Genomic DNA, 13,376 nt, shown 5'->3' on the forward strand with positions numbered 1-13,376 from the left:
CTATCCTACACACATTAGGGACAATTTTACATTTACACCAAGCCAATTAACCTACAAACCTGCACGTCTTTGGAGTGTGGGAGGAAACCGAAGATCTCGGGGAAAACCCACGCAGGTCACGGGGGGAGAACGTACAAACTCCGTACAGACAGCACCCGTAGTCGGGATCAATCCCGGGTCTCTGGCGCTGTGAGGCAGCAACTCTACCGCTGCACCACCGTGCCACCCTAGGGATGGAACCATATGCGTTACTTTGGTAGACACAAAATGCTGGAGTAACTCAGTGGGTCAGGCAGCAACTCTGGAGAGAAGGAACGGGTGACGTTTCGGATTGAGACCCTTCTTCAGACTGAGAGTCAGGGGAGGGTGAGACTAGCGATATGAAAGTGTTAGGTGTGAAAACAACGCACTTACCCATCCATATCTCTCCATTCCCTCTCTCCTGACTCTCAATCTGAAGAAGGGTCTCGACCTGAAACGTCACCTGTTCCTTCTCTCCAGAGATGCTGCTTGTCCCGCTGTGTTACTCCAGCACTTTGTGTCTATCTTCGATGTAAACCAGCATCTGCAGTTCCTTCCTACACATTTCTTCTGCCCCGCCGCAGATTCCCCTCAAGGCTTGTCTACTTTGAAGAAGTTCTCCTCCTCTCTCCGACCAGACTTCTGAACCACCCTCTCTCCCTGCTCCTCCTCGCCATTGCTATTGGTGAACAAAGTCCACCTGTGTTTTCTACAGCAGGTGAGTTTAGAACAAACGGCCCTTCCTTCGTTCCTTCATACCTTCTGAGACATCAAGGACCAGTCTCACCCCAGTCACTCCCTCTTCTCCCCTCTCCCCTCAATCAAGAGGTACAGAAGTGTGAAAACGCACACCTCCAGATTCAGGGACAGTTTCTTCCCGGCTGTTATCAGGCAACTGAACCATCCTACCACCAACTAGAGAGCAGTCTTCACCTCCCATCTACCTCATTGGTGACCCTCGGACTATCTTTGATCGGACTTTATTGGTTTTAATCTTGCATCAAACGTTATTCCCTTTATCCTGTATCTATACGCTGTAAACGGCTCGATTGTAATCATGTATTGTCTTTCCGCTGACTGGTTAGCACGCAACAAAAGCTTTCCACTGTACCTCGGTACACGTGACAATAAACTCAACTCAACTCAGACAATCTTTAGTTCCCATTGACTGTGGAGACTAGGGTGGGACTTCACTGGCCCATGTGAAGTATTTGGGAAAGTAATCCAAGTTATATTTTCAGGGTGGGGGTGGGGGGGGGGGGGGGTGTTGGTGGGAACACACACACACACACATCACAAGCTGAAACAATGAAGACAGATTAATTTGTAGATTCATTAGAGCATGCAAGAGGACTGTCTGACCCCATCAACTCCCTCCAATGAGCAGTCTAGTCTATCCATCCTGCCAGCTCTCTCCCTGCACCAGATCCCATCAAGCAGATCACAATTATTTGTTTACTTTAGTTTAGATATACAGCGCGGAAACAGGCCCTTCGGCCCAACGAGTCCGTACCAACCCGTGATCCCCGCACACTAACACTATCCTACACTCACAGGGACAATTTACATTTACACCAAGCCAATTAACCTACAAACCTGCACGTCTTTGGAGTGTGGGAGGAAACCGAAGATCTGGGGGAAAAAATCCACGCATGTCACGGGGAGAACATACAAACTCCGTACAGACAGCACCCGCGGTCAGGATCAAACTCCGGCGCTGTGAGGCAGCAACTCTACCGCTGCACCACTGTGCCGCCCATAATGTTAGTGTTGCTTAGAATTATTGATCAAGACCAACCATATTACAATGCTACTCGTGGTTTAGCTACGAAGATTCCAGTTCCTATCCTACAATGTTTATTTACACACGCACACGCACACACACACCGCACACACACACACACACACACACACACACACACACACACACACACACACACACACACACGCACACACGCACACACACGCACACACACATGCACACACGCACACACACGCACGCGCACACACGCACACACACGCACACACACACACACATGCACACACGCACACGCACATGCACACAGACACACACACACCGCACACACACACACACGCACACACACGCACACACATGCACACATGCACGCACACACGCACACACACACACGCACACACACGCACACACACACACACACACACGCACACACACACACACATGCACACACACACACACACACGCATGCACACACACGCACACACATACACGCACACACATGCACGCACACATGCACATGCGCACACATGCACGCACACACACGCGCGTGCGAAGACGCACACACGCGCACACACACACGCGCGCACATGCACACGCACACACCATGCGCACACACGCACACACACGCACGCACACGCACGCACACACACACACACACACACAGATTGATGATAAATTGTTGCCATTGTCAATTGTTAAAACCCGCTGTCAAATATTAAAAGATTTAAAATGGACTGGACACAAAAAGGTCAAACTTGTGTTTTCACATTTTTTTTTATGTCTGAAAATAAATGAAGATAATGATTTAAAGAAGTGAGATCTATGTTTAATTAATGCATACTTTTATCATCTGTAATGAAATCTTTTTATCTTCAGCTGTCTGTCCCAACATCCCAAATGGGAAATTTTCAAATGGTAACAATCAAAATAAATGCAAAAATCAAACAAACAATGCTTAAAATATGAAAGGTAAAAGGTAGGAATTCTTTCATAAGTGATAGGAGCAGAATTAGGCCATTCGGCCCATCAAGTCTCCATGCTTTAATTGTGCGGGGGAAGAACGAATTGCTGTATACATCTGTCTACTCCATCAAGTCTACTCCGCCCTTCAATCATGGCTGATCTATCTCTCCCTCCTAACCCCATTCTCCTGCCTTCTCCCCATAACCCCTGACACCCGCACTAATCAAGAACCAACCTATCTCTGTCTTAAAAGTATCCATTGACTTGGCCTCCACAGCCTCTGTGGCTTTCGAATCTAATCAGAGAAATTCACCTCCTTTATGTTGAGCGGGATGTTTTCGAAAAGTAAATAATCAAAAGTACAAATTGAGAAAAAGCTTAATTTATTCAAGTGTTTCTTCACCATTATAGGGGATGAGAAAAACAATGAACGTTGTGGACACAGAGTGCTGGAGTAACTCAGCGGGTCAGGCAGCATCTCTGGGGGGGAGCAATGGCCTGAAGAAGGGTCTCGACCCGAAACGTCAGCCATTCCCTTCCTCCAGAAATGCTGCCCGTCCCGCTGAGTTACTCCAGCACTTTGTGTCTTTCTTCGGTGTAACCCAGCATCTGCAGTTCCTTCCAACACGTAAAGAATTAACATCGTTTTGTACTGATGTGGAATTGCTGGGGACATGGACTAATGCTGCCTTTGAGCTTCTTCTACTTATTCTATCTCTGTCATGGACAACTGGCCAAGAGTCACCGAGATTTATCTGTAAAGGGATCTCCCCTTCAACTTCTCTGCTTCGTATCGATGAGAAGACCCTGGTGGGTGTGTGAAGCATCGGTTTTACCTGGGATTAGGCAAATGCGATTTAATTGACGTTTAATTTAGTTTAGTTTAGAGGTACAGCATGGAAACAGGCCCTTCGGCCCACCGAGTCCGTGCCGACCAGCGATCCCCGCACGCTAGCACTATCCTACACACTAGGGACAGTTTCCAACGTTAACGGAGCCAATTAACCGACAAACCTGCACGTCTTTGGAGCGTGGGAGGAAACCGGAGCGCCCGGAGAAAACCCACGCAGGTCACGGGGAGAACGTGCAAACTCCGTACAGACAGCACCCGTAGTCAGGATGGAACCCGGGTCTCAGGCGCTGTGAGGCAGCAGCTCTACCCGCTGAGTCACTATGTCGCCCTGTCTTAAGGTCTGAAAAGATGAGAGAAGGTGTGGAGTGTGAGACCCTTGGTAAGGGTTCAATGTGTGATCACAGAGTCTCCAGTCTGAGGTTTGGGGGCAACTTTAAGGATGCGTTATCTATAGGGTATTATGAGCATTGCCAAACCTAATCATCTTTTTTTTTGTGCTATATATTCACTCATAATTTTTTACAATCTATCAAAGTCATCTTCAAAATGTGTAAATCTTGCATTTGGAATATTATGTGCAGAGCAGGACTCCTACCTGAATGAGATACTTGGTGGACAACTGTGAGACAGAGACACAGTTACCTCCCCAACCACATACTTGTGCTTTCAAAGGACTTCCAATGAGAGCGGTGAAGAAGTCTTTGTTATTTCCTGTATTATTTAACGGTGAAAAAATACTTGGACGTACAACGTACAAAATGGAGGCATTGCTTCTAAAATTGGAGGAACCGCTTGCTGTCAAACGCTGTTGTCCCACTAATGCTCCTCACGGTACAATTACACTCAATGACTGATTAGCGCAACGCAGGTCATCTTTATCTTGCCCAAAGATTTACGGCACAGCAAAGAATTTTGAGTCAAACAGAGTGGAAACAGGCCCTTCGGCCCAACTTGCCCACACCGGCCAACGTGCCCCATCCACACTAGTCCCACTTGCCTGCGATTGGCCTCTAAACCTGTCCTATCCACGTGCCTGTCTAACTGTTTCTTAAACATTGCGATAGTCCCTGTCTCAACTACCTCCTCTGGCAGCTCGTTCCATACACCCACCACCCTCTGTGTATAAAGGTTACCCCTCAGATTCCTATTAAATCTTTCCCCCGTCACCTTAAACCTATGTGCTCTGGTTCCCAATTCCCTGACTCTGGGCAAGAGGCTCTGAGCTTCTATTCCTCTCATCATTTTATACACCAGCTAGAATTTATTTAACTGTTGTGAACAGATCTTCACACATACTCACACTCACGCACACGCACACGCACACACACACACACACGCGCACGCGCACACACGCACGCACGCACACGCACGCACACACACGCACGCACACACACGCACGCACACGCACACACGCACGCACGCACGCACACACACGCACGCACACACTCGCACGCACACACTCGCACACACACACACACGCACACACACACACACACGCGCAAACGCACACATACTCACACTCACACACACGCACACACGCACGCACACACACGCACACACACTCGCACACACACGCACACACACCCGCACACACACACACTCACACTCACACACGCGCACACACGCACGCACACACACGCACACATACTCACACGCACACACACGCACACACGCACGCACCCTACTCATACTCACACTCACATCTAAAGGAATGTCGCAATATATTAATTCTTCTTAAGTTCTTTAGAAGCATTTCCTCTGGTTGAAGAAACAAAAGCAGAAGGAATAAGGGGGTGAATAACTTAGACTACATTAAGTGCCACACCAGAGCATTGGGGGCGACATTTAAAGCTATTGAAGTTTAATAAATAATATTTTTTTAAATATTAAATTATTTTCAAAACAATTTTAAAAATATGTTAATTCAAATCGCCTAAAAGGCATAAACATTCATAAACATTCAATTTAAGCAGAACAATATTTACAACAAAAACAACTTGTAACCTGAAGGTTTGATGTTCACATTGAGCTCATGATGCAATGTGAGATCTACCTTGGTGGGAGATTGCTCTTCTACTGAGCTCTGCCACTAGTCTTTGCCTGAAGAAGGGTCTCGACCCGTAACATCACCCATTCCTTCTCTCCAGAGATGCTGCCTGTCCCGCTGAGTTACTCCAGCATTTTGTGTCTACCTTCGATTTAAACCAACACCTGCAGTTCTTTCCCACTGACTGGACTTTGATGGTTCTGTTCGAGCCATTGGTACCCGACAGTGAGCTCAACACTGAGTTTAGTTTAGTTCAGAGATAGAGCGTGAAAACAGGCCCTTCAGCCCACTGGGTCCATGCTGGCCAGCAATCACCCATTCACACTTGTTCCACACATTTCCTACACACAAGGTGCAATCATGACTGATCTATCTCTCCATCTAAACCCCATTCTCCTGCCTTCTCCCCATAACCCCCGACACCCGCACTAATCAAGACCCTGTCTATCTCTGCTTTAAAACTGTCCATTGACGTGGCCTCCACTGCCGTCTGAGGCAATGACTCCCACATATTCACCACCCTCTGACTAAGGAAATTCCTCCTCATCTCTTATTAAACCAACGTCCTTTTATTCATTCATTAAATCTATTCATTAATCATGCTTAGCTAATGGATAACACGAGTGAATAAATTACAACATTCATTTGTTTAGTCTTAGAGTTCAGTCACTATATTACACGTTGAAGTCTCCTCAATGTTGGGTATATTGATGGGGAAAAATGTTGATAAATATAGCTTAATTTTTCATTGATATGCATTCCGGCATCTATTGTCTTTAAAAATGCATTGGTCTCATCAAATACGTGATAGGAACAGAATCAGGCCATTCGGCCCATCGAGTCTACTCCACCATTCAATCATGGCTGATCTATCTCTCCCTCCTAACCCCATTCTCCTGCCTTCTCCCCATAACCTCGGACACCAGTACTAATCAAGAATCTATCTATCTCTGCCTTAAAAATGTCCACTGAGCAATGAATTCCACAGATTCACCACCCTCTGACTAAAGAAATTCCTCCTCATCTCCTTCCTAAAGGAACGTCTTTTAATTCTGAGGCTGTGCCCTCTAGTCCTAGACTCTCCCACCAGTGGAAACATCCTCTCCACATCCACTCTATCCAGGCCTTTCACTATTCTGTAAGTTTCAATGAGGTCCCCTCTCATCCTAAACTCCAGCGAGTACAGGCCCAGTGCTGTCAAACGTTCATCGTATGTTAACCCGCTCATTCCTGGGAATAACCCACTATCCTGTCACCTAATGGTGACCAGGTTACCCCGTCCACATGTACCAGCGGAACAAAGCAGTTTGAGCCCAGCATCCATCAACAATATGTAGATATCAAATGCTTGGAACGCCCCTGAAAATAATCCGCCTGTGTTTTTCACATCAAAGCTTTATACATTAGATTTTGCCTCCTGTTTCACTCTGGCAGAGATGGAATGAATCAGCTCACTTGAAGATAATCAACCTGACCCAGAGACAACATGAATCAGGCATGATTTACAGAGTATTGGTGGAGTCATCTGTTGAGGTACCATCATGCAGTAACTGTACTAACCAAACGGTAACTTTAAAGGGCCTGTCCCACCTAAGCGATCTGCCGCCACCCGTCATAGTCGCAGCAGGTGGCCGAAAATGTTCAACATGTTGAAAATCCAACGGTCACTCTTTATGCCCCTGTCCCACTGAGGAAACATGAACGGAAACCTCTGGAGACTTTGCGCCCCACCCAAGGTTTCCGTGCGGTTCCCGGAGGTTTTTGTCAGTCTCCCAACCCGCTTCCACTACCTGCAACCTCCGGCAACCACCTGCAACCTCCGGGAACCGCATGGGAAACCTTGGGTGGGGCGCAAAGTCTCCAGAGGTTTCCGTTCAGGTTTCCTCAGTGGGACAGGGGCATAAAGCGACTACTCACCACCAAGCAGGCGTCTGTATGGTCATGAGTAGTCGCCCAAAGAGTCTTATCTTTTTCTGGTCGCCGCTGGATTTGTTGAACATTTTCGGCGACCTGCTGGGACTATGATTGGTGCCCGCAAGTCGCGTAAGTGGGACAGGCCCATAACTCTTTCAGTTAAAGTGGGTTTATTTTTCAAAGACACATTGACTGAGAAATTGGAGATACTGGAGTAACTCAGCGGGACAGTCAGCATCTCTGGAGAGGTGGCAGGGGTGACGTTTCAGGTCGAGACCCTTCAGACCAAGAATCAGGGGAGAGGGAGACACAGAGGTGAGGAAGGGTAAACAGAAACATAGAAAATAAGTGCAGGGGGAGGCCATTCGGCCCTTCGAGCCAGCACCCCCATTCAATATGATCATGGCTGATCATCCAGAATCAGTACCCCGTTCCTGCCTTCTCCCCATATCCCTTGATTCCTTTAGCCCCAAGAGCTAAATCTAACTCTCTCTTGAAAACATCCAGTGAATTGGCCTCCACTGCCTTCTGTGGCAGAGAATTCCACAGATTCACAACTCTCTGGGTGAAAACGTTTTTCTTCATCTCAGTCCTAAATGGCCGACCCCTTATTCTTAAACTGTGTTTAAGGTTGGTGGTAAGGTGTGGAAATGACAGATCAAAGGGGGGGGGGGGGGGTGAGGGGGCGATGCTGAAGGGAATGTAGAATGGTTCATAGTTTTAATGGTGAAAATGGTGTAAGCAACTGGATCAGGGACCATGAATATACCAGATGTCAGTGATGTTCTGCCAGTAGGATTGGTAGCCCATGTTACTGGCTGCCTGGTCCTGATTGCAAGGCCCTGTATCAAACACACTGATCATCTACTGATTTGGAAACAATCCCTTTTAATAAAATATGGAAGAACACAACTGAAAGACATCTATAACCACTTAATCACGATTCACTTTTATTCTACTGTCTTTTATCTTAAGATGGGATTTTATCAATCTATTCTTATGGATAAAATAATGAAATGTTTAATCACAGAATCATTGTGAAATGTAAAATCTCACAATCTTTAGGAAGTCTGGAATACCAAGTGGTCTGTTCCTGTTCATTACATCACCACTCCAATAACAAACCAACTTCTCTCAACATCTCAGTCTCTCTGGATTTCTCTCAACCTCCTTCATATCCCGTGCTCCAAGGCTGCGCAAACACATTGGGGGGTAGAAATTCATAGAATATTGAGCATCGAACAGAACAGCAGAGGCCCTTCGGCCCACAATGCTTGTGCCGAACATGATGCCCGCACGTGATCCGTATCCATCCATTCCCTGCATATCCACGCGCCTGTCTAAAAGCCTCTTAAACACCATGATCGTATCTGCCTCCACTCCCACCCCTGGCAGTGTTCCAGGCATCCACCAGCCTCTGTGTAAAAAACACTTGCCCCCCCGCACATCTCCAGTAAACTGTCCCCCACTCATCTTACAGCGACACCCTCCAGTGCTGGACATTAAAGGTTCTGACTGTCTACCCTATCTACACCTCTCATCCGTTTATATACATTTTTCAGGTATTCTCTCAACCTCCGAAGTTGCCGAGCAAACAGTCCAAGTCTGTCCATCCTCCCCCTTGTGGCTGCGACTCTCTAATCCCTGCAGCGTTCTGGTAAACCAACTCTACACCCTCTACAAAGCCTCCACATCCTTCCTGTGATAGAGTGACCAGAACTGCAACTAAACGCTGTCACGAGGGCTGAGCTGCATTGTCATTCTTTTCGTTCAAAGGAACTGAATGTATAGACGTTGAGGCCAATCCTTTCCTTCCCTCCACAGATGTTGCCCGACCCGCTCAGTTACACCAGCATTTTGTGTCTATCTTTCAAAGCTGCAAGGGCAGGTCTTCCATTTCCCGCTTAAGAATAGCAAGCAAGGAGAATCCTACCCAGAACTGCCTTCTACTGAAAAAAAGACACAGAGTGCTGGAGTAACTCAGCGGGTCAGGCAGCATCTATGGAGCTAAGGAAATAGGCAACGTTTCGGGTCGAAACCCTTCCGGGTTTCGGCCCGAAACGTTGCCTATTTCCAGAAGGGTTTCGGCTCGAAACGTTGCCTATTTCCTTCGCTCCATAGATGCTGCTGCACCATAACTCAGCGGGCCAGGCAGCATCTGTGGAGAACACGGATAGGTGACGTTTCACAGAGTGCTGGAGTAACTCAGCGGGTCAGGCAGCATCTGTGGAGAACATGGATAGGTGACATTTTGGGATATTTCAGGTCTTCAGACTGATTGTGTTGGGGGAGGGGGGTGGGGGAGGGGGGGGGTGGGGGAAAGAGCTGGAAGAGACTAGGGCCAGCTCAAAGCCTGGCAAGTGATAGGTGGATACAGGAGTCAGAGGAGGGGGTGGATGATCGGCAGATGTTTGGACAAAGGCCAGATGTGGACAGAGAGCAGATGTGAGGCGAGTGTATCCTCAACCAAGCTGACAGTGGGAGATTCCACGCCGACAATGCCAAACACAGAGGAACCGTCACCCAACTGCACAACGGGCCACTCCATCTTCTCCCCTCTCCCATCGGGCAAGAGGTACAGAAGTGTGAAAACGCACACCTCCAGATTCAGGGACAGTTTCTTCCCAACTGTTATCAGGCAACTGAACCATCCTACCACAACCAGTAAGCTACTATCTACCTCATTGGTAACCCTTGGACTATCCTTGATTGGACTTTACTGGCCTTACCTTGCACTAAACCTAATCAAGTATCTGTACACTGTGGACGGCTCGATTGTAATCATGTATAGTCTTTCTGCTGACTGGCTAGCATGCAACAAAAGCCTTTCACTGTACCTCGGTACACGTGACAATAAACTCAACTCAACTGAACCGTGATGTTCCCCGTCCCATTTCCAGACATCCCTGGAATAAATTGTGCTATAGAATTGTGTCCGAGCTGACAATCGGACTTGGACAACCTCACGTACTGCCAGCTGCCAACTGAGACAGGAGAGTCTTTGAGCGATCTGAGTGTACAAAGTTAAAAACCTCCAAGCGGGGGAGGCGAGGGCAGATATATACCAACAATATTCCAATTCCCTGTCAGAATCTCCGCATAGATTTTCCAACCAATTCCCAATGACAGACAGAAACATTTCTCCGTAGACTTCTGCCTGTCTCCGCTGTGGGCTGCCCTTGTCATAATTACTCTTCAATCGTGTGAAAGACAGGAGAGTAAAGAGTTGGAGGCTCAGCCGGGTCTTAATGTTGCATTTTTAACGCAGAATTGTCGGGCTGTAAACTAGCTCTGAGCTCTCATTTGCTCGTTTGTGCTCAATGATAATGCATGGACTGGAGGACTTGCATCTTCCGATTTTTGTTTAAATAGTTAAAAAAACAAACATTGGTGAGAGGGCTGAGGAGTGTTGCTGATGTTATTTGTCAGTGAGTGACAGTTGAATGATACGTTCCAACTCCTCCTCCTCCTGCTGCTTCAGTTTCTCCATCTCCTCTTGTTCTTTCGTCGACAGCTCCATGGCCAGCCGCAGTTGTTCATCGTAGTTGGGGTAGAGCTGGCCGCTGGGACTGTGCTGGGGGCTGGGCTCACACTCCACGTTGCTGTGCTCTGGGCTACTGTAAAAATCAACGCACACACACACACACACACAGTTAGAGACATCACGGCATGCCAGCTTAGAGTCATAGAGTAATACAGTGTGGAGACTGGCCCTTCAGCCCAACTTGCCCACACTGGCCAACATGCCCCAGCTACACTAGTCATAGAGTGATACAGTGTGGAAACAGGCCCTTCAGCCCAACTTGCCCACACCAGCCAACATGTCCCAGCTACACTAGTCATAGAGTCATAGAGGGATAGTGTGGAAACATGCCCTTCGGCCCAACTTGCCCACACCAGCCAACATGCCCCAGATACACTAGTCATAGAGTGATACAGTGTGGAAACTGGCCCTTCAGCCCAACTTGCCCACACCGGCCAACTTGCCCCAGATACACTAGTCATAGAGTCATAGAGGGATAGTGTGGAAACATGCCCTTCAGCCCAACTTGCCCACACCGGCCAACATGCCCCAGCTACACTAGTCCCACCTGCCTGCGCTTGGTCCATATCCCTCCAAACCTGTCCTATCCTTGTAACTGTCTAACCGTTTCTTATTTGAGGTAGTTGGAATAGTCCCGGCCTCAACTACCTCCTGTGGCAGCTTGTTCCATACACCCACCACCCTTTGTGTGAAAAAGTCACTCCTGAGATTCCTATGAAATCTTTTCCCCTTCACCTTGAACCTATGACCTCTGGTCCTCGATTCACCTACTCTGGGCAAGAGACTCTGGTGATCTTATAGAGGTGGATAAAATCATGTACAAATAGACTCTCTGGATTCTTCACTCTTCACAATTAATATTTCTTCTCATGCCTTTGTCCCTTAATATTTTAAGAATAGCACTGTTTGTACTTGGGATGATGATTAAATGGAAATAACTTTCCTCCGACACTCTCTCGTTCAATTTGTTTGGTTTAGTTTAGGCCATTGTCACGTGTGCCGAGGTTTTGTTGCGTGCTAACCAGTCAGCGGAAAAGGCTGTACATGATTACAATCGAGCCGTCCACAGTGTACAGATACAGGGTAAAGGGAATAATGTTTAGTGCAAGGTAAAGTCCGATCAAGGATAGTCCAAGGGTCACCAATGAGGTAGATAGTAGTTCAGGACCGCTCTCTGGTTGTGGTAAGGTGGTTCAGTTGCCTGATAACAGCCGGGAAGAAACTGTCCCTGAATCTGGAGGTGTGCGTTTTCACACTTCTGTACATCTTGCCCGATGGGAGAGGGGAGAAGAGGGAGTGACCGGGGTGAGACTGGTCCTTGATGATGCTGCTGGCCTTGCCGAGGCAGTGTGAGGTGTAGATGGGGTCGATGGAAGGGAGGTTGGTTTGTGTGATGGACAGGTGACATTTCGGGACGGAATCCTTCTTCAAAACAAGAAGTCAGAAGAAGAGTCCCGACCCAAAACGTCACCTGTCTATTTACTCTATAGACACTGCCTGACCCGCTGAGTTACTCCAGCACTTTGTGTTACTCAAGGTTCCAGCATCTGCAGTTACTTGTGTCACCAGGAATAAAATATTTAACCAGCTATTGAAAAGAAAGATTCTGATTATGGTGTATTTAATCTGTTCGGCTTATCATGTACGTTAGACTTTAGACTTTAGAAATACAGCACGGAAACAGGCCCTTCGGCCCATCGAGTCCGTGCCGACCAGCAATCCCCGCACACTAGCACTATCCTACACACTTACGACAATTTACAATTTACCGAAGCCAATTAACCTACAAACCTGCCCGTCTTTGGAGTGTGGGAGGAAACCGGAGCACCCGGAGAAAACCCACGCGGGCCATAGGGAAAACATACAAACTCTGTACAGACAGCACCCGTAGTCAAGATCAAACCCGGGTCTCTGGCGCTGTGAGGCAGCAACTCCAACAAGCGCCACATGGTGCTGTCCTATCAAAATTAATTAGCAGAACTTGGGTTGAAATGACTGTTAGTTATCAAATCTAATCGTTATTAAGTTGAGGATCCACAAGTATCTAATCTATATCACATTGTAGCTTTGTCCCATTCCCACCTCTCTTTTCCAGCTTTCTCCCCCCTACTCCATTATTCTGAAGAAGGGTCCCGCCCCAAAACGTTGCCTGTCCATTCCCTCCACAGACGCTGCCTGACCAGCTGAGTTCCTCCAGCACTTTGTGTTCAGCCAGGTTATAGCTTGGTACCGACCCAGTCACCAGCTCTGCTCGTTCAATGGCAGAGTCATTTCATGC

At 47.6% G+C, this 13,376-nt stretch overlaps 1 protein-coding gene across 2 annotated transcripts in view; it reads right to left on the reverse strand.

Moving 5' to 3' along the window:
- Nucleotides 1-10,316: 10,316 nt before the first annotated feature.
- Nucleotides 10,317-13,376, reverse strand: part of ankrd13b (ankyrin repeat domain 13B) — a 118,796-nt gene continuing 115,736 nt past the window's right edge. For both annotated transcript variants that reach the window (XM_033046309.1, XM_033046308.1), the window contains one exon: nucleotides 10,317-11,171. In XM_033046309.1, the coding sequence (XP_032902200.1) occupies nucleotides 10,973-11,171 (199 nt within the window). In that variant the 3' untranslated portion in view covers nucleotides 10,317-10,972. The remainder of the gene's footprint in view (nucleotides 11,172-13,376) is intronic.

Source organism: Amblyraja radiata, chromosome 28 (assembly GCF_010909765.2).
Source record: "Amblyraja radiata isolate CabotCenter1 chromosome 28, sAmbRad1.1.pri, whole genome shotgun sequence".
NCBI lineage: Eukaryota > Metazoa > Chordata > Chondrichthyes > Rajiformes > Rajidae > Amblyraja > Amblyraja radiata.